Source organism: Pristis pectinata, chromosome 8 (genome assembly GCF_009764475.1).
Source record: "Pristis pectinata isolate sPriPec2 chromosome 8, sPriPec2.1.pri, whole genome shotgun sequence".
NCBI lineage: Eukaryota > Metazoa > Chordata > Chondrichthyes > Rhinopristiformes > Pristidae > Pristis > Pristis pectinata.
Window position 1 is genome coordinate 84,157,297 of NC_067412.1, and position 20,661 is coordinate 84,177,957.

The 20,661-nt window shown below is 36.9% G+C and overlaps 1 protein-coding gene across 1 annotated transcript in view; it reads left to right on the plus strand.

Annotated features, from left to right (window-relative positions):
• The window catches only part of LOC127573129 (copper-transporting ATPase 1-like), a 52,872-nt gene extending 38,395 nt beyond the window's left edge, over positions 1–14,477 (plus strand). The window contains 9 exon segments of the mRNA XM_052021057.1: positions 2,411–2,605; positions 3,902–4,084; positions 6,700–6,916; positions 7,980–8,126; positions 9,130–9,272; positions 9,831–10,034; positions 11,022–11,139; positions 12,436–12,538; positions 12,850–14,477. Coding sequence (XP_051877017.1) covers positions 2,411–2,605; positions 3,902–4,084; positions 6,700–6,916; positions 7,980–8,126; positions 9,130–9,272; positions 9,831–10,034; positions 11,022–11,139; positions 12,436–12,538; positions 12,850–13,117 — 1,578 coding nt within the window. The 3' untranslated portion in view covers positions 13,118–14,477.
• The last annotated feature ends 6,184 nt before the right edge of the window (positions 14,478–20,661 follow it).

Here is a 20,661-nt window from a genome sequence, read left to right on the forward strand (position 1 = left end):
TGCAGATATCAGAAATCTGAAATAACCATAAATGCTGGATTCAATCAGCAAACCATACCCTTCATCAGAATAAGTTCTGGATCTGAAATGTTAATTGTTTCTCTTTCCACAGATGTTGCCTGACCTGCTGGATGTTTCCAGCATATTCTGTCTTTATTGTAGCTGGTAGTGTCTGTATGTAACAGCATCAGATGTGTCAGAATGGCTTTGGTTAGTTTGTGGCAGACATATGCATGAGAAATAATACATTGCAGCAGATTAAGATCAAAAATTAAATGTCTAACATTATCCAATATATTTAAATTTCTGAAATAGTTACCTATTCAGGGATTCAATGTAAAATTGACACTGGTCTGGAGACTACAGTACTGGCAGAAGTGGGCCACACCTGGGATTATGCAGCCTAGATTCCTTTTCTTAAAAGAAAACTTCTTATTTTGTTTTTAAAGACTACATATGTGGGCTATAAGAGGCCCTCTATTTTTCTGCCACAAAAAAACAGGTTAGCAACTTTCTACTGAACTGTCCTGTTGAGTCACCAGGAGTAGGAGGCACCTCAGGTTCAGTACTGGCATACCGAGTCACTGGAAGGAGTGTGACCACATTCAGTCTCCACAAATGCTCACAGGTGTACGGGTGGCTGACCCAGGCATACAGGCACTGATGGATTTGCTCCAATGAATCTTTGGTACAGTAACAAACATAGGCAAGCATGACTTTAAAAAGAAAAGTTAGTTAATTAAGTGAATCGAATATAACACTGAAGGAGTGTGATTGTTGTGTTCTAGCAAAATTTCGTCTCTGATAACTAAGCTATAAGAGGGGGCCAGGGTACTACACACTTCAACCATTCAAATGATCCCTAATTTAAAGGACTGAGTTTTAAGGTTACACTGGAGAAGCTTGGATTGATTAACTTTGAACAAAGACTTCCAAGTGATACTGTATGTCTTTCTAGATATATCAGTGCAATGTATAGAAATGATAGTTTAGGAACATCATTATGAAGATAGGGCAAGGAAACCATTTAATTCCATGAGCTTCTATAGCCATTCAGTTAAATCATTGATGATTAATGAGCAAATTCCATGTACTTGCTCATGCCCTGTATCATAAGTGTCCTATGGATGTCATCTGCATTTCTAATACTTCGGGCTAACAGAAATCTCAGATTTAAAGTTGGCAATTGACTGGGAGTTCTAAACCTCTACCACCCTTTGTGTGAAGCGGTTCCTAATTTTGCTCATAAAAGGCTGTCTCTTAATTTTAGACTTTGCTTCCTGGTCCTGGATTCCCCAACCAGCAGAAATAATTTCTCTCCATCATGCTATCAGTTCCCTATAAGATGACAGGAGGCCTAGAAGAGTGATTTATCACTAATATCATGTGCTTTTTGTGTACAGAGAGGGATCCCACCATTGACTGAACTTTCTAGAATATCATAGTGTGATGGTTGGGTTTTTCTAGACAGTTGTACCCATCTTGCAAACCAATCTAAATGAATTGCTTCCAGCTTAAATAGAACATGGAAAATACAGGAAATATTCAGCAAGTTGGTTTTTGTTTTTCTTTTTTTCCCCCAATTCTGATGAAGGATCTTCGATCTGGAATGTTGACTCTGTTTCTCTATCGACAGATCTTGTCTGTGTTTAGTCTGTGAACTAGTGTTTCTAGTTTTTTTGTTTTTTAAATCATATTTAATTATTTAAATAACTTAATATAAAGTTATTTAATTGGAGATAACCAAAACTGCTGTCTTTATGTTCATTAAAATATAGGAACATTTAAGCTTGTTCCATGAAGTTAGGTAAACATTTGAGCTTGTTCCATTATTCAATGAGATCATGGCTGACCTTATACCTAACATGATATACCTGCCATTTGTCCATTTACCTTAATACCTTTGAATGACAAAAATGTATTGATCTCAAAGTTAAAATTAGCAATTGACGAGCATTGCTATTCCCAGAATGACTTTATACATATGCAGCATATATATGTCAACATGTTTCCTAACTTCATTTTTGAAATGTCTGGTTTTAATCTTTTAGACAGAACTACAGTTCACGGTGTCAAAATAAGTGGTCTGATATTTGGGACTGAAATGAAAATTTCCTCACTAAAAGGGTGGTGGACCTTTGGAATTTTCTACCCCAACAACTGTGGAGGCTCACTTGATGACTTGAGTCAAAACCAAGATTGATAGATTTTTGGATATTAGAGGAATCAAGACATGTGGGTATAGTGCAGGAAAATGGTATTGACGTCAAAGATTAGCCATAAAGCTGTTGAATGGTGGAGCGAGATCAAGGGGACAAATGGCCTACTCCTACTCCTATTTCTTTTGCTTTTATTCAAGTTATATACACAAACCTAAACTGAATTTTTCCGTTGCTTGTTTTATGCTTAGGGTTACAACAAAAGCTTGTCTCAAACTGAAGTGATAGTACGCTTTGCATTCCAAGCATCCATCACTGTCCTTTGCATCGCATGCCCCTGTGCATTGGGATTGGCAACCCCCACTGCAGTAATGGTGGGAACCGGAGTAGGTGCACAAAATGGGATCCTAATTAAAGGAGGGGAGCCATTGGAGATGGCACACAAGGTAGGTGCAATAACAGGTTGTGAAGTCCTTGCAAGCTGGCAACAGTTGTGCATACAAATTAACTACTGCTGTTGAACTATGTGGTTCTGTTATTACTACTGTTTGCAAGCATTGTTTTGTCAGGTGAAATAAGTGTCCCATGAATCTCTCCTGTTCGTATTAATAATCAACAGCCAACTAATGGGAGTCTAGAATGAGCTACAGGTAAAGAAGCATTTTTAAAACTGCAGAATTAATTCGATATGTCCAAATTTTTTGTCCAGTGCCTCCAGTTTGTGAAACTGATGTATCTCTGAAATATGAGTTTTTAAAAAAAAAACTCTGGCACAATTTTGATAGTTTTTTTTATAATGGAGAAGATTTGCATTTATTTAGTGCACTTTGCATCCTTTTCAAGATATCAAAAGATTTTTACAACCAATGGAAATGCAGTTTGATGGGTAATCACATCAACAATGGAAAATGATTAACAATCTGTTTTAAGTGTTTATTGAAGGGCAGTATTAACCAGAACATTAAGAATAACTGTTTCCATGGAAAATAGTTCCATAGAATCTGTTGCATCCATTTGATAGTGTAGGTGGAGGCATAGTTTAATCTTTCATCTGTTGCTGCCCTCTCTTGATATTACATTGGAATGTCAGTCTGAATCTTTATGCTCAGGCTTCTAGGAGTGGGACTTGAACCAAAATGTAATAAAACCCAATAGAGGTATTCCTGCTTAATTTTGTGTTTTTTTTAAAAAACTGCTCCACTGGAGATCTATAATGTTTTAATGTTTCATTTCATGAACTACCAGAATCTGACTGGTTCTGTTCAGTACTACTACTGCTTAAGCCTCCACTGCTCTTTTAGGCTAGAGGATTCCAAAGAAGTTTCTCCTCATCTCAATCCTAAATGGCCTACCTCTCATTCTGAGACGCCTCTATTCCCCAATTTATACCATGCCCCACTATTACAACCAATGTTCTGTTTGGTAGCCAGTAGATAACCTACCACTCCTCCTAGTTTTTTCTCCTCTTTTCTGTTTCTTGGCTTCACCCCAACTGATTATAATTCTACATCATGATCTACCTTGCCAAGTTAATTTCTCAGCACTGCACTGATTGCATTGACCTCTTTTTTTGTTTGTTTTAATAGTAGTGTACTGTATCAACTTGTTGTAGGCTAGATTGAAATTGCAAAATCAAAACAAGAATCTTGGATTGGGTATTTTGAAATGTCATTCAGTTTAATGGATTGTTTTGTGCTGACAGTGATGTTTCGGTAGATTCATAATATTTTTATCTTATTCAGATAAACACAGTAGTTTTTGATAAAACTGGAACAATCACTCATGGAACTCCCAGAGTAATGAACTTGAAGATGCTCACAGAAAGTAGCTACATATCTGAAATGAAGCTGTTGGCCATCATTGGCACAGCAGAAACGAACAGTGAGCATCCTTTGGGTGTAGCAGTAACCAAGTATTGTAAACAGGTACAGTATCTTTCCTTTTAATTTATTTCAAATGATGATTAGTAAAATTGCAATCTTTTTTTAATGGGAAACCAATCAGAGAAAACTATCAATAGCAGTTTTGGGTTGGATTTTTGTTTTCGGTGTAAATATCCCTTTTAAAGCAGGAATACCTGAAGATGTGTTGGGTGGGATAGGTGCCACATTGGTGGTGGGGGAGAAGCTATATTTCCTGAAAAAGGATGACATTTCAGATGTCCTGGAATGGAAGACCTCATCTGGAGAGCAGATGCAGCAGAGACAGAGAAACTGAGAAAGGGAAATGTGACCTTGAAAACAATGCCTAATTGCTGGAGCTCTCTCCAGTGATCTTTTATATTTGAAGAACTGCAAGCCTCCTGTGGTGTTGTCAACAAAGGATTGGGGAATTTGTTATTTACTATTTTTATTGTATTAATCTGCTGTGATGCTGAGTTTATTTAACACCTAAATAGATGAGGTTTAATTGGTGTTTAAATTGGTGATTATCTGAACACACCAGTAATGACCTCTGCTAAAATGTACATTATTTTCTGTTGTTCAACAGCTGATGATAAACATCGGGGTTTCCTCTTCAAATGTAGACAAACCAGCAGGCTTAACTGGTCTTCTATCTTTTAGAAAGTTGAAATACTCAGCAAGTCAGGTGGCATCAGTAGAGAGAAACTGAGTTAATATTTCAGGTCGACCTTTGGTTGGAACTGGGAAAATTTGGAAACCAGCAAATTTTTCAGTTGCAGAGAAGAGTGAGAAGTTAAGAGTATTATAAGCTAATAATCATAAGCTAATACAGCAAGTACAATTTTCTGCTTAAACCTCTCATGGAACGGATGTGGTGTCCCAAGGGTTAATTCAGTAACTAGTCCTTTCCCTTTGCTGATGTGGAGATGTGTGCTGGGATCAATCTAGCGTGGATAAGAATGTGAATTCAAACCGTAGAGAACTCTTGTAGATAAGAGACTCTAGATTCTGGCCAAACAGGTCATTGGCTATACCTTTGTGCTATCTGCTGTTTGTATAATTACAGTCAGAATGAGACCAGAGCCATAGTGTGGCACTACCTAGTTTGACATGGCATAACTTTCTTTTTCAATCTTTTTATCAGTTTTCAAATTAATACAGATTAATATATAACATCAGTGTTTGTACATGTAATACAAAGAGATCAGGAGAACAATCATGGCATAGATAATCATAAAGAACAATAAAATATAAAAAAAATCTGTAGATCCCACGATCTCTTAGTAAATGAATATAATATAAAAGAAAGGAAAGAAAATGATTTATTATATGCAGAAAAGAAAAGAGAAAAAAAATCCCCAAATCAATAAGAAAAATTATAAACAAAATATCAAACCAAACTAAACTTAACTGAAAAATTTCAAAAAAAAACAAAAAAAAAGACTGGACAAATTTCTCAGTAGAAACAGAGCGATATTATGTCGTCAACTCCATTCCTCTAAATTGGAAAGTTATTGAAAGGGGATCTATATCATGTGAAAATATTGTATGAATGGACTCCAAATATCTTCAAATTTAAGTGAAGGATCAACAGTACCACTCTTAATTTTTTCCAAGTCTAAACATGATATAGTTTGAGAGAACCATTGAAAAGTAGTAGGGGGTATTGGCTCCTTCCAGTTAAGCAAAATGGATAGTTTGGCCATTAATGTAACAAAAGCAATCATACTGTTATCGGAAGCAGATAAATGCCCAGACTCTATCCTTGGTAATCCAAATATTGCAGTGATAGGGTGAGGTTGTAAATCAATATTCAATACATTTGAAATAATGTTAAAAATGTCTTTCCAATATTTGGAATAACTGGAAGTAACAAAACAGTCACACATTGCAAATAAGTAAGGCTTGAGCTTTTCAATTTTTAATTTTCATTCAATTTGGTGGGAGGAGCATATTTTATTTTTTATAGTCTTGGGCACAATTGGGAATTTTCAGTGATTTTAAAACAAAAAGAGTGCAACTAAATCAAAGTCGGTAATAATTACTTTTACAAATTAGTTCAACCTTTTGTCTTAATTATTTCTTTGACAAATCTTTTTGTATTCGAGGATGCTTTGTTTTTTTTACTCCATTTCCACCTGTGCTTTTACTCATCGGCCACTGACCATACATTCTCGTAAACGTGGGATTGGTCAGTGGTCTGAGTGGGCACTTTGAATCCAAGCGCTGAATTCTTAAAGCAAGATGGATGTAAATGTAAGTTCAGCCTGGTTGACATTTCTTGCTGGCACAGAGTGTAGCAGCAGGGGAAAAAGTATGGAAAATAATCTTCTAGGAAGGTTTTGTTTTTTTGAAGGTTCAAATTGAAAAGTTCAATTCCTTATTTTATTTTTATCGTGTGTTTTGTAAATATGTGCAACTATTGCACAAATTCTGTACAAAACTAGTTCCAAAACCAGCTGAGTGATTCAAGCCAAAGTTGAAGAGTATCGAGTTACCTGATGCAGCCATGCACATATCACAGCACCATTTGCCAAACTTCTGGCTGATTGCTTTTTCATACAGGTTTCTTAACATTATGCACTTACGACTTACAGCAGGAATGGAGAGAAATGTTTTTTTTAAAATCATTTTAGGAACTAGGTTCACAAGTGCTTGGCTCATGTTCAGATTTTCAAGCAGTTCCTGGCTGCGGTATCACATGCAAAGTCTCAAACGTTGAATCACTGTTAAAGAGCAAGACTATTGAAGTGAAGCAGAACAATGAACGGAACATGGTGCTAATACAAATCGATGAGAAAAGCTGTGGTGATGCTTCAACACACCCTCTCATCCAAGAGCCCCAATCTGAAAGTAAGTAGCTATTACAGTAGGACAAACCATGAGATGTAGACTTGTCCCTTCCCCAAACAGATAATTTTCTAATTATTTGTGGACTATTCTGGAAATTATCACGTGGAGATCAAGAAGTTTCCTTTTGGGACAGGAGCTATTTCTGTGCTGTATGACTGTATGGGAATGACAAAATGGAAATTTGTGTGGCCTCTTGCATTTCTTTTAGAAGCTGCCTAGAACTGGCTTGAAAGTGGGTGACTGTAATTGGTTTTTAGCAGAGATCAGAAACAAAGGTCAGCATTCAGAATTTTCTTGTGTTGTGGACCTTGACTAAACTGAATCTCACAAATTAGTCCCAGGTTTTTGTGTTCTGAATAGATATGATTGTATAAGATGTACATTCAGAAACCAGCCATTCAGCTTAATCAGATGACACTAGCATTTGTGTTCCATTCGAGGCCCCCTTCTATCTATCTACTCCCTTCTATATCATGCTTGTCCACTCTTTCCTTTAATGCATCTATACTACTTAATCGTTTCCTCGGTTTGTACTGATTTCCCTATTGGATTTCTTGATGACTGTCTTGGATTGATGACTTCAAATTATGCTCTTCTTTACAAGTGGAAACATGCATGTGGATTCACTCTTATAAATATTCCATCATTTTAGAGATTATTTAGGTCACCAGTCAGCTGTCTTTTCTCAAGAGAAAAGAAACCCACTCTGTCCATCCTTTCCTGATATATTTATTCTTGTATTTCTGATATTCTTGTAAATATTCTCTGCACTCTGTCCATTACTTCAATATCCTTTTTCCTGTATGGTGACCAGAACTATATGCAGTTATTGGCAAGTGTTACTATTTTCCTAGCCACATTGAATATCGCTTATTTATGTGTTGAATTCAACATAGCGAGTTTGTATTGTTTTCCAGTTGTCCTTCTGTGGGATCTGATTCTTTTAACTTGCAGTGTCCTCTCTTCCCTATTGAATTCAAGCAGTAAAGCAAACCTTATGGACGCATCACTATCCGGTAATAACAACAACATTCATTTATTTATTTTTCTCTTGCTGAAACAGGCCCGGAGAAATCGCAGATCTTTTCAGTACTTATTGGAAATCGTGAGTGGATGAAAAGGAATGGGCTACTTATCAGTGAGGATGTGGACAGTTGCATGACAGAGCATGAAAGCCAGGGTCATACAGCGATACTGGTCTCTGTGGACGGTGAGAACGTGAATGGTTTCTCATTTTAGTCAAACATTGTCCAAATGTTTGAAACAAACACATGCTTGAATGTGGAACTCTGTTGAGGAAAGAATTGTATTTGACTGTCCAAGTAATCAAGTAGCTTTTACATTTTAGATTTTTGCTGGAATGATCATGGCAAGATAGTGGCAGTCTGATAGTTCTTATTGAACTGTGTCCCCAGCATATCTTTAGGGACATTTTCAACACCACCTTGGAATAAAATAGGCACAGCAGATCAGCTGTTCATTTGACATCAATTTAAAGTATAAACAAAAGGTTTCTAGAGCAAACAATGAACTGCTGGAAGAACTCAGGAAGTCAAGCAGCATCTATGGAGGCAAGGGGATGGTCAGCATTTTGGGTTGAGACCCTGCAAGAGCACCAGTCCTGAACGTCAATAAACACTAACCATCCCCTTGCCTTTACAGATGCTGTTTGACCCGCTAAGTTGTTCCAGCAGTTTATTTTTTTTCGTCCAGATTCCAGAATCTTCAGTCTCGTGTCTCCAATAGGTTTCTATACTTGATCAATCAAAGACCAACCAGACAAGCAAAGTAGACCAAATCAAAAGTAAAGCATAACTATATGCATTACTTTCACAAACTTTGAAAGTTTTCTATATTCTATGCATGACATGCCCTGTTCATGTTACTACCATCGGGGAGGTGTTGTAGGAGCCTGAAGACCCACACTCAACGTTTTAGAAACTGCTTCTTCCCCTCCACCGTTAGATTTCTGAATGATCCATGAACATTATGTCTTTATTCCTCTTTTGCACTATTTATTTATTTTTGTAACTTATAGTAACAGTTATGTCTTTGTCTTGCACTGTACTGCTGCTGCAAAACAACAAATTTCATGACATATGTCAGTGATGATAAATCTGATTCTGATGCGTCTCTTGCACATGTACGCACGCACACGTATATAAAATTCAATATTGCTCTTTGTGTTGTCCATGTTTTATTAAACAAAACAGGTGTACTGTGTGGAATGATAGCGATTGCAGATATTGTGAAGCCAGAAGCAGACTTGGCTGTCCACACTCTGAGAAGCATGGGGCTGGAAGTGTTTCTTATGACTGGAGACAACAGTAAAACAGCCAGGGCCATTGCTGCTCAGGTGGGTTGAAGTTTCACTATTTGGGAATGTTTTCTCTTGCAGTGCTAACAAGTATCAGAAGTCCTTTAGTGACTAAGATTTGCTAAAGCCACTGAACTGAGAGCTTTGAGAATGAACACAAGCAGATTAATTTACCATGGGAATGGGGTAGGCTTGGGCAATCTAGTCCTCACCTGCCATCCATGAATTGACTGATGACATTGATCTCGAAAGCTGTGGTCTAACATCTGGCTTCAATTTGCCATATCTGATATTTAAACAGAACTAAAGTGTGCTTGGTGATTTTCAAAGCTGGAAGTACTTTTTCTCTCTTAAGTGAGCTAGTCATGCCCATAGGATGAGTCACGAGCTTCTCCTTTCAAGCAAATGGTTATTGAATGACATTGGCAAAGATGCTTCTTGGAATGGTGCTTAGTGGGTTTTTGGTGGGAGGTTAAAAAAGAATGGGTCACCATTCTTTTGTGTGTAATGATGATATTCTGGAGTGGGATGCGTTATTGCATTTTTCAACTTGTGTGAAAGATTTATCTAATAACTTGATTTATTCTGCATTGTCAGGTTGGCATCACCAAGGTATTTGCTGAAGTCCTTCCCTCACACAAAGTAGCAAAAGTGGCACAGCTGCAGAAGGAAGGGAATATTGTGGCAATGGTGGGTGATGGTGTGAATGACTCTCCAGCACTGGCGATGGCTGACGTTGGAATTGCCATTGGTACAGGCACAGATGTAGCTATTGAAGCAGCAGATGTTGTTTTGATTCGGGTGAGTGGAAAACTGTTTAGTGATCACTTATACTTCATCAATATTTGCACAATGACCAGATATGAGAAACCATTGAAGAAAGCATGAGACAAGTCAACAGCATTTACGGAAGATGGCGATGATGCAGATCAGCATTAGCTAAAATGAGTAGAATGGAGATGTTGAAGAAGCAAAATGCTGTTTTGGAGGCAATGAAGCTTTAATTTTGGGATAAGAATGGAAAATGCTCCCTTGAAAATTTGTGGTTAAAGAAGGCTTTCCCACATAGAAAATAGTGGATGGGCATTAATTTTGTACAAATGACACATTACACTTCCATAATGTATTGGCACTTTCCAATAAATACTGTTACAAATTGAAAATTAAATGCTGAAAGCATTCGGCAGGTTATGCAACATCTGTTGAGAGGAACAAAGTTGAAGTTTCAGGAAGATGACCTTTCATCAGAATAGCATTTATTGCAACTCTTTTACTAGTTATGAAATTATAGCATTGAGTGACAAAGTAGTGCAAGTTCACTGTGTGCAGTGTCACAGTTATGTTATCGGAGTAGTAATCTAGAGGTAAAATCTGATTGTGGCAGTTTATAAATGAAAATTATGGAAAAAAATCTGGTATCAGGAGATGTTACTGTGATGCATCATTAAAAACCCAACCGACAAACATCCTTTAGAAGAAGGAACCTACCATCTTCACTTTGTCTGTCTGTCTTTGGGGACTCCAGTCTGTTATTAAGATCATTGGCCCTTCTCTTGGAAGTGGTTTCACCAAACTGGTATAGAAGGCTTACCACTACCATCACTTGGGGTGGGCTATAATTGAACTTGCCATTGGCTCCCATGTGTTCAAGAATAAATTTTGAAAATTAAGCTAACCTCAGCACTCCTATTTGCATTGCTTCCACAGCATTCTTATGAAGAATGGAGTTAAAGTAGTGTAGAGAGACTGTACCACACAATAGTAATGTTAGTTTTCTTTGCTTTACAGAATGATCTTCTTGATGTAGTGGCAAGTATTCATTTGTCCAAAAAGACAGTGCGGCGAATTCGGATAAACTTTGTGTTTGCTTTAATTTATAATATTGTTGGTATTCCCATAGCTGCTGGTAAGTATGAGCTATTTGTCTTAAGTTTTCTAAATGTTCTGGTGTGTATGCGTGCACGTGTGCCTGATGAATATTAGTTTGAATTTATCTAAATTAGATTTCATTTATCATTATCTTGTAGTAGATTCTAATGCTATTATCTTCCCCCACCCCAGTTTTATGTCACTTTAGTTTTCCTTAGGGTCTATAAACAAACCACTTAAGTCATAATTTGAACTCTGAAACTGATACTTACACATGATAGTTCCTTCTGGGAATCTATTACTTTGCCTTTATTCCTGCATAACGGACCACAAGTTTTAGCTGGCCTCCATTAACCATGGATGTTTTAATTTATTTCTACTCTTTATGGACATATACCTATCAAGTAATTTTTTTTTGTTTGAAAATAGCAAATTAGTTTGAGCATGAGTCAAATGTAAGAGGAAAGTATACAATAAATGGCAGGACCTTTAGGATCATTGATGTTCAGAGGGATATTGGGGTGCAAGTCCATATATCCCTGAAAGTGGCAACATATGTAGATCAGGTGCTAAGGAAGGTGTATGGCATGCTTGCCTTCCTTGGTTGGGGTGTTGAATATAAAGGTCAGGAAGTCATGTTGCACTGTATAAAGCTTTGGTTAGACCACATTTGGAGTATTGTGTGCAGTTCTGGTCACCCCATTACAAGAAGGATGTGGAGGCCTTGGAGAGGGCACAGAAGAGTTTCGTCAGGATTTAGAGCGTATTGGTTATAAGGAGAAGTTTGACAAATTTGGATTGTTCTCTTTGGTGTGTTGGATGCTGGGGGTGGGGTGGGGGGGGGGGAGGGCTGACCTGATAGAAATATATAAAATAATGAGTGGCATAAACAGGGTAGATGGAGTGTGTTTCTCAGAGTGGAAATGACAAGTACAAGAAGTTTTACGTGGCAAGTTTTTTTTTAAGCAGAGAGTGGTGGTGTCTGGAAAATGATGCCGTGGAAAGTGGAGGAAGCAGATATGATAGCACTGTTTAAGAGACATTTAGATAGACACATGAACAGGGAAGGGAATTGAGGGACAGAGATCACATGCTGTTGTGCAGTTTAAATTGGCATCATGGTCGGCACAGATATTGCCATAGGGCCTGTTCCTGTGCAATGTTCTATATTCCACGATGTAATATGCTGCCCAGCTTCCTATCATTTTGAATGGTTGGTTCATTTCATCTGTATGGCAGGGTACCAATATGGTCAATTAATTTAGTTAGAGAAAGTATGAAGATAATTAAATTCTGGACCAGTACTGGACTACGTTTTATTTTTGTTGATCAGGGGTCTTCCTACCAGTGGGACTGATATTACAACCTTGGATGGGATCTGCCGCAATGGCAGCATCATCTGTTTCAGTGGTCCTTTCTTCTCTTCTTTTAAAGCTGTAAGTATTTGTTTCTTGCATCTAATATTTGTACTGGTGGCTAATTGGACTGAAGACTCAGAGAGCAAAAATGGACTAGATATGCACTTAAGTAATCGTTGATGCAAACTGGCTAGTTACTTGGAATGGGAGGCATTACATGAATGGTAGCTTGGATAATGGCCAGTAGATGTTGTTCCCCTCTAGGGGAAAATTTTATTGCATTTTATAATTAAGTTCAATGATTATGTTTTGTCCTTTTATCTATTAACCTGTTTTGGCCACACATTTTCAACGGTAAATATAACCTTGTCTTTCTTTTCTCTTGGTAGTTACAAGAAACCTGATCCTGTCAAATTAGGAGCCAAAGTTCAGAATCACATGAAGCAGAGGTCTCCATCAGAAATCAGCGTGCACATTGGTATGGGTGAGGTTAGGCAGGACTCGCCGAAGTTAAGCCTACTTGACCGAATAGTACACTACAGCCGAGCCTCCATTAACTCTCTCAGGTCAGAAAGGCGATCGATCACTAACATCCCCCTGCACGATCCAGACAAACACTCTCTCCTTTTGGGAAGAGACGAAGATGATGCCGTTTGAGCAGATCCCGGGATGAACACAGGACATTTGTAAGATCTGCCCTTTTGACAATAATGTCTTCTTAGCCTCTGCTCTAGAATGTCATGTATAGGACTCTCGTGGATGAGTGGAGTATAGGGCAGATTAATACTTTACTCTGAGCTGATACACAAATTTTGATGGTGTTTTTTTTTTGGAGGCTTTTTTTTAAATATTTTTGTGCTTTCCAGGCTCTTGGCTGTCTCCCCTCTGTACACAGGGGGCAAAGGTGTGGTGAATCATGAGCCCCTACCCCTTGTGATCTGCCAGCAAAAGTTATGATGGGCTTATTGAATGTTACTTTTCCAACCTTTTTTCACAACTTGATTTAGAAGTCCAACTGGAAAATCTTTAACTTACCCCATCGAAGGCAAGATGTTTTGCATGCCGGAACTGGAATTCTGAGCTGCCTCAGTTGTGTGTGGCATATTTAGCCTCTCCAGAGATTTGAAATGGTGCCTATGGTACCCTTTGCTATCCAGGAAGGACCAAATCCATCATTTGAGCCAGTTACTGACTTTCACACACCCATGCCCTTGTATTTTTCTTCTAATTAAAAGCTCATGCAATGTGTAGGACAAACCAAAGTGACCTCAGAAATCCAAGATTCTGTACTAATACCTAAATTTGATAAACGGGTGTGTAGTGTAGTTAACTCAGCTTAACAGGCACATTACACTACACTAGTGATGCTATTCAATGATGATTTCATTTTATTCAGGCAGGTTTGTATTCTTGCTGTAATCATAAAAGGAACCTTAATTTTGAGGTACCAGATTGGAGCAGATTAAAAATGCTGGACCCATTTTCCAAATTGTTATTTAAAAGAAACTTAGCAATTTTAATAATGTCAGGTTGCAATTTTTTTGATTATATATATTACTTGATGCTGTGCTACATGCCAATTAGTTGTGTTTAAATGAACATTTATACAATCAGCACCGAATATAGCATCCAATCTGTTGGAATAGTCTCCCTTTCCCCTTTCCTTTTGTTAAAAGATCTTTCTCAGTGATGTCTGGAATTATCTTTTGTTCTTACAAGATAAACCAGCCTTGCTAGTGTTAGCTTGATTCTTAAATCTGCAATGCTTTCTACTACTTCTATGAATAGGTTATAAAGCTGCTCCAGTTGCTTGCTGATTTACTTCATCAATGAAATAGAAATGACAAATTACATTCTAGAAAAAAAATATCAAATTTGGAAGGTGTAATTGTTTCTCAAGAGGTGGCTTCTTATTTTTCACTTCCATTAAGTTTTGTATACACACACTGTGTGTGTGTGTATGTGTGTGTGTGTATATATATATATATATATATATATATATATATATATAGAGAGAGAGAGATATCATGAAATACGGGAAACAATTTCTGCTGTATCACCATGAAGAACTTTATTTTTTGCAGAGCATTGAAAAACTTGATCTCTTCCCAAAGAGAACGAACATCCTTAGCTAATCGTTCATAAATTCTGTTGCTAAAAATAATGCTTCCAAGCTCGGATATCGGGGCATTGCAGTTTTGATATATAAAGTGAAATGAGTAGAGATGGATGATAGTGGAGCTTAAAGAAAATTGCATCTTAGTCTATATAATTTGTATGCCAGCCAGATCGTGCCATTAACTGGGACCTTTCAATTCCCCTGGTGCCTTGGTCTCAATCTTAGATTTGTAAGTCATAGAACACTGTGAAGATGCAACAGGAATAATAGATTTCACCACAGTGGTTAATAGTGACTCAGCTAGTTCCCAATGGCTTCTACTTCCCTGATGATTAGTTTTGCCATAGTCTGAACATAGTCTGAATATCAAGGGTCAGATGTATATATCTGTTATATCTATCAAATTCTTCCTTGCAATCTGTTCAGTCATAGATGGCTATAATGTGCATATGGTTTACTTTGAGAGTCATTCTCTGGTTTTCTTTGCCTGCATTGTATATTGTTCTGTTAGTCACACTTTATTCTTATTTTAAATACTGTTGTTTGGTCATTCATCCAGTCTAATTCAATTAGTCTTAAGTTATCCCATTGTACTGAAGTATTTTTTTTTCTTTCCTCTGTTCTCACTTTTTTCCGCCCCAGTCGTTGTATTGGGAAACAGAATCAATAGCTCTTCGGTGACTTGACCACATCTTCCTAAGAATGCAAGCCTAATAGTTTGAGTTGGGGACAGTAACGAAGGAGCCCAATCCTACCATAATAATGACAGTTGCATATACATTTTGCAGCAAAATCCAGGGGAACAGCATTGGCTCTGTTTTGTTTCTCCTTGATAAACCACCTCCCAACCTTTCAACCCAAGAATGCTTGGGCTGTTTCTATTGTAGTCTAAATATTATCACTTCATTCACTGTAGGATTGGGATTGAATTTCTCTCAGCAGTGCAATTATGAGCAGCTGGTGCAGAAAAGTTGATTTGCTCGCTGCTCTTTATTATGGATTGCAAATATCAGCAGGGGCTTTGTAATACTTCAACTTGCCATGAGATACCACACTTTTTTAATAGTTTAATTTATTGAAAAGATTTTTTTCATGAATCCTTAGCCATGGTAGCCCCTTTCTCCTGCACTTTATCCAGAACCTGCAAGCATTTGACTAAAGGCATTGTATAAGTCTGACTGCCAGAGTCCCTAGGCATTGTGTGTTCTACATTGACATAAAAGATTCTTTAGAAATAAAGAATTATTTTTTCCTCTCCAGTATTCATTTTTTCCAAAGGTGACACTTCTGTACATGGATACAGAACCAGCTGCCCTTGGGTACAGCTTACAATACTTTGTGATCTGGGTAATGTGCTTTGAAGGGGGATTCTAAAATGTTTTTATCAGTTAAATTAGGCTGCATGTTTTTTACTCTTTTTAATGCAAGGTCTTTTATGGATGCCTGTCTCTCAGCTGGCTGGTAAGATGATCTTCCTCAAAAATTGCCTTTTGGAGGTTTCCAGTGGATGCGCTTCTCTGGATGCACTGATACTGGGACATAGATATGGATAAACACAGAGGCCGGCACTCTCAAACAGGCACAGGCATGCATGTACACACACACACCAGACACACATAGGTTGCTGCACCCAGACTGTTCCAGTTTCAGAGTGCAATAAACTTGACATCAACAATGAGCTGTGTTGCAATTTGGGATGTGCGCATTTGCAATGGAATTGCAAAATTCCTCGAGTACAGAAATAAATTCCAGCAGTTCCGTGCACAACTGCCACATCTTGTGTAGAAGTTCAGGCCAATAATCATGTCTTTTTAAAACAACATAGTGATGGCATATGAGTTCTTTCAAGAGTAGATGATAAATAGCAGTTGCAGTATATTGCAAGGTCTGGTTAATTCTTCCTAGTTATGTCAAAAATAATTTGCAGTAATTTGAAATTTGTGCTACTCTTGACATTGTAGATGCAATGTTAATCATGCTTCTGTAATCAAATGAATTGACATTACACATTTAAAATGCTAGTAGCTTCTTTGCTTGGAGGTATTTCCTGCGTCTGTTGGGAAATTCTATTTTTAATTTAAATTTAAAACAGGGAATAGTTGAACAAAATGGAAAGGGATACCAGAAAGTAAAATTCCAGCAAAATGTTTAAATCTCTTTGGAAAATGATGACAAATATGTTCAGTGGTTTGATATTTGTTGAATCACCCATTTTATGACTTTGACCTAATGGAAATTGTTAGAATATTACAAAATAAAATATTACTGGCACCATCAAAACCTCCCTTCCTGATGATGACTCATTGGGATAATGCTTTAGGTTTATATTGCAGGAATTATCAATTATGTATGCTAGTTTGTAATACACCAGTTGTATGTTGCTGAAAAGCTGGTGTACAAATGCTGATAATTTCCAGTGGTTGAAATCCATCGATGTTCATATCTATTTGCTTTAGTGTTTTTGTGCAGCTGAGGTTGAAACCTCAGTTTGGTATCTAATCATTCATCTGAGTCTTGGATTGCCTGACGGTCTGTAAATTTATCAATGGCAATTTATAGAATTGATTCATGATTGTGTTCATCAGCAAAAGGCTCCATTCTACTCTGATATACATGATAAATTTCATGTATTATTAATCTAACAAAAAATTCACCTAGTACAGGACATTTATGTTTCATTGCTAAAATTTCTAATTACTGTAGGTTATTTCTGTGATCCCTGCAATGTGGTAAGAAATAGATGAGCAGTCACCTATCTAGGTTAAAACCTCAGTCCCTAACTTTAGCATCCAGTTTATCTCAAGGAGATTCCAGAGATGTTGCTTCCCATATTCTAGTTGAAAGACCATTTTTCATATGAAGCAGCACTTAATCATTTTAAGTTTGCCTGGCTCTAAAGTGATCCTATCCCATTTTCTCCTGCTTTTAGATGTCTTTCAACATCATACTTTGGTCTTCTTTTCCATGCCATATCCTGACAAACTCAGCTGTAGTATTGCTGCTTATTCATTTCCTTTCAAAGCTAAGAAGATAATTCCCTTAAATTAATACTTCTATATATGTAGGCTCAAAAAAAAGTCTAATGTTGCTTTTCTATGAGGTGCTTGGCCAACGGGCATTGGTCTTGACTGATTCCTGATGGGTTCCTGTACTGATTTTGTAACCTGATGCTTTTAAATAATTTGCTTGCTAGGATTCAAAAACACTAAACCAACCTATCACACTCCTTGTCAATATCTAAAGTGAGTTGCACATCAAACAAGTCAGGACTGATACCAAATAAATTTTATTTTCTACGAATGTTTAATTTGTTTCTCAAACTTATGCAATACAAACTCCCAGCCAAATGCAGTCCCACTGATATTTTGGAAGATGATTTCATGTTAAAACCAAGATGGAAAATGAATATACAAAAAAATGAATCACTCAACTTGAGTTAGCTGGTCCATTACTTAAACTCTAGGAGCCAAAAATGAGTTGTAAAAAAATATAATTACTGTGCTGTTCAATGGCTATTATAACTGTTGAGCTTATTTATTGACTAGAAATATATTGACCACTACCTAGGTGGAGGAAAGTGTTGCCTTGAATATAAGGTGCATTAAGTGTTTTCTTTAACTTAAATTACTGCCATTTTGGAATATGAATTTAATGACCAGTCAACTCTATCATGAATTTGTTTTACATTGTAACTAAACTGTTTGCAAAGTTTCTGAAAGAATTGGATGAGGTTACCTGTACATGTGGAGGGTTACCAGTTAAATGATTCCTGTAATTTTTTTTAACAAAAAACCTTGTGGGATGAGGTAGGCCCACCAAGGAAAGTACAAGTTATCCAAGATCCCTTTTATCCTCCACTTAGACAATGATGTGCATTGCATCATTATTTTTCTTCTTAAAATACATCATCTTACACTTACCTCTATTGAAACTAATTTGTCATTTAAATACCAGTTCTGCAAATTTTATTAATTTCATTATTTGTTCACATCATTCCATTTTATAAACAACATCCACCCACACTCACCAGATTTGATGTTGTCTTCATAAGATGTGGTTGTTCTGTGCTCTATTTTGCCCAGAATGAAAGCTATTTAAGCTTCCTAAATGGCATAATATTCTTTCAATATGTCTGCAAAATAAACTTTATTATCATATTGCCTTGTGTTGAAGTGTAGAATAATGAAAATCTGCAAAACTTTTCCAAAAATTTAATATTGAAGTTGAGATTTGTTTTTATTTTTGAAAATGTTGATATGCTATTGACTAGATTTAATGTGCACTTTTGTGAATTCATATGTACAAATCACAATAAAAGCCCAAGTGTTGCCTTTGTGACAATAATGGTTATTGTTTGATTCTCTCAGTGCAATCAGTGTGCTTATCAGTGAAAGAATGAAAAGTGGCACTGTAAAATTGTGAACTGCTAAAACATACTGTCACGAACCAGCAACAAAAGAAACACACTGAGCATGATTCAGTGTTAAAAACTATTTTATTAATCACTACTTATAATATGTGAAATAAAAGTAAAAATGTTAGTATATTAGAATTCAAAAATGTTAAACCTTGAATGTTAACCCCAAAACTAAACTCGTCGTGTGTGTGTGTGGCAAAGTCCAAAACTCCCAGTTCAGGAATGGTTCTTAAAGTTCAGTTCCGCAAGCCATAAGGTGAAACATGAGCAAGGGCTTCTTCAACAACCACCGTTGTCTGAAGATAAGATGTAGACGTAGAGAAACATAGAGAGAGTAAAAACAAAATCCAAATGTTCCCCGATGGAACCCCAGCGACACTTCAGTGTTTACTCGGTAGTGACTCCCTCACCCCGAAAAGCATCCGAATCGTGGTCCGTCCACACACAAATACCTATTTCCTTCTACAGGTCAGCAACAAAGTGAACTCCCACCGGATTACTTCCAACTTCCATACATGGATTTCAGTGGCAGACACAGTATTGTTTCTCATCCATCGATAGAGAAAACTAGCAGGCTTGTCTCTCTCTCTCTGTCTCCTCTAACTTCTTCAACAACGTCATTACGTCCTTTATCTTCTATTGACGTAAGCACGCCCCACACACACACTCTCTATCTTAAAGGGACTTTCACTGAGTCCGTAACAATACTTGCTTGAAAGTCTGGTTGTAGCATTCCCTTTTAGGCCTAATTGTGAATGACTACATCAAATTTACCAACAGGTGCTTAAAATAGATGTGTTTAGCAGTTAAGCATGACTTAACAGCAACTTTTGTAGAATAATACACTAGCTTAAACTGCAGGATGGCTCAGTTCTCAGATGTGAAAATGGAGAGAAGAGGTCCAGAGGAATGGAAAGTCTTGTACCTGTGCATAACCATAGCCATGGAGTCTAGATCAGCAACTAATTTAATAAACTTGCTGGAAGCCCTTGACCAGCTACCTTCATGTACAACTCCACTGAACCTAACTCAAAATCAAGTTCAGAGATTGTGTAAAGTTTGTTCTTATGTCCTTATTCCACTCTAGTCAAGGGTCAAAGTTTAAAAATCATTGAAATAATTGAAAATGATGTTTTAAAGGCCAGAAAATTTAACACTTAAATTTGATTAATTATAGCAAAAGTCTAAGTTAATTTTGAAGGTGTCTCAATCCTGCACACATTGTTATTGAATAAAAATAAAAGCTTCGATTAGCAAAGTAGTATTTAGTATATTACAGAAGCTAAACTTTGAAACCCCAAGCTAATGTTTTTTAAATCAATTAACTAATCCATGGCATAAAATAACTCAACGACATTGCAGAAATCTTTCTGGGTTCTTGCTTTATTCACTACAATCTTTGTGCTGCATTTTCCACTCAGATTTTCATCATTGTAGTACAATATCTCCTTTTGCTTGGGAGAAAAATGCACTTTGCTTTCTTCTGAGCACCATTTAGTGGCCACATGACAAAATTACATGTATAGTTTTCAGTTCACTATTGTGCTGTAATACAAAATAAGTGGTTATAGTAAATTCAAAATTATTAAAACATAAGTTAAACAGGGAATAATGTTTGCATCCTTATGGTTAAACTCCACCTTCCTTCACTGCCTTTTTCTCCCC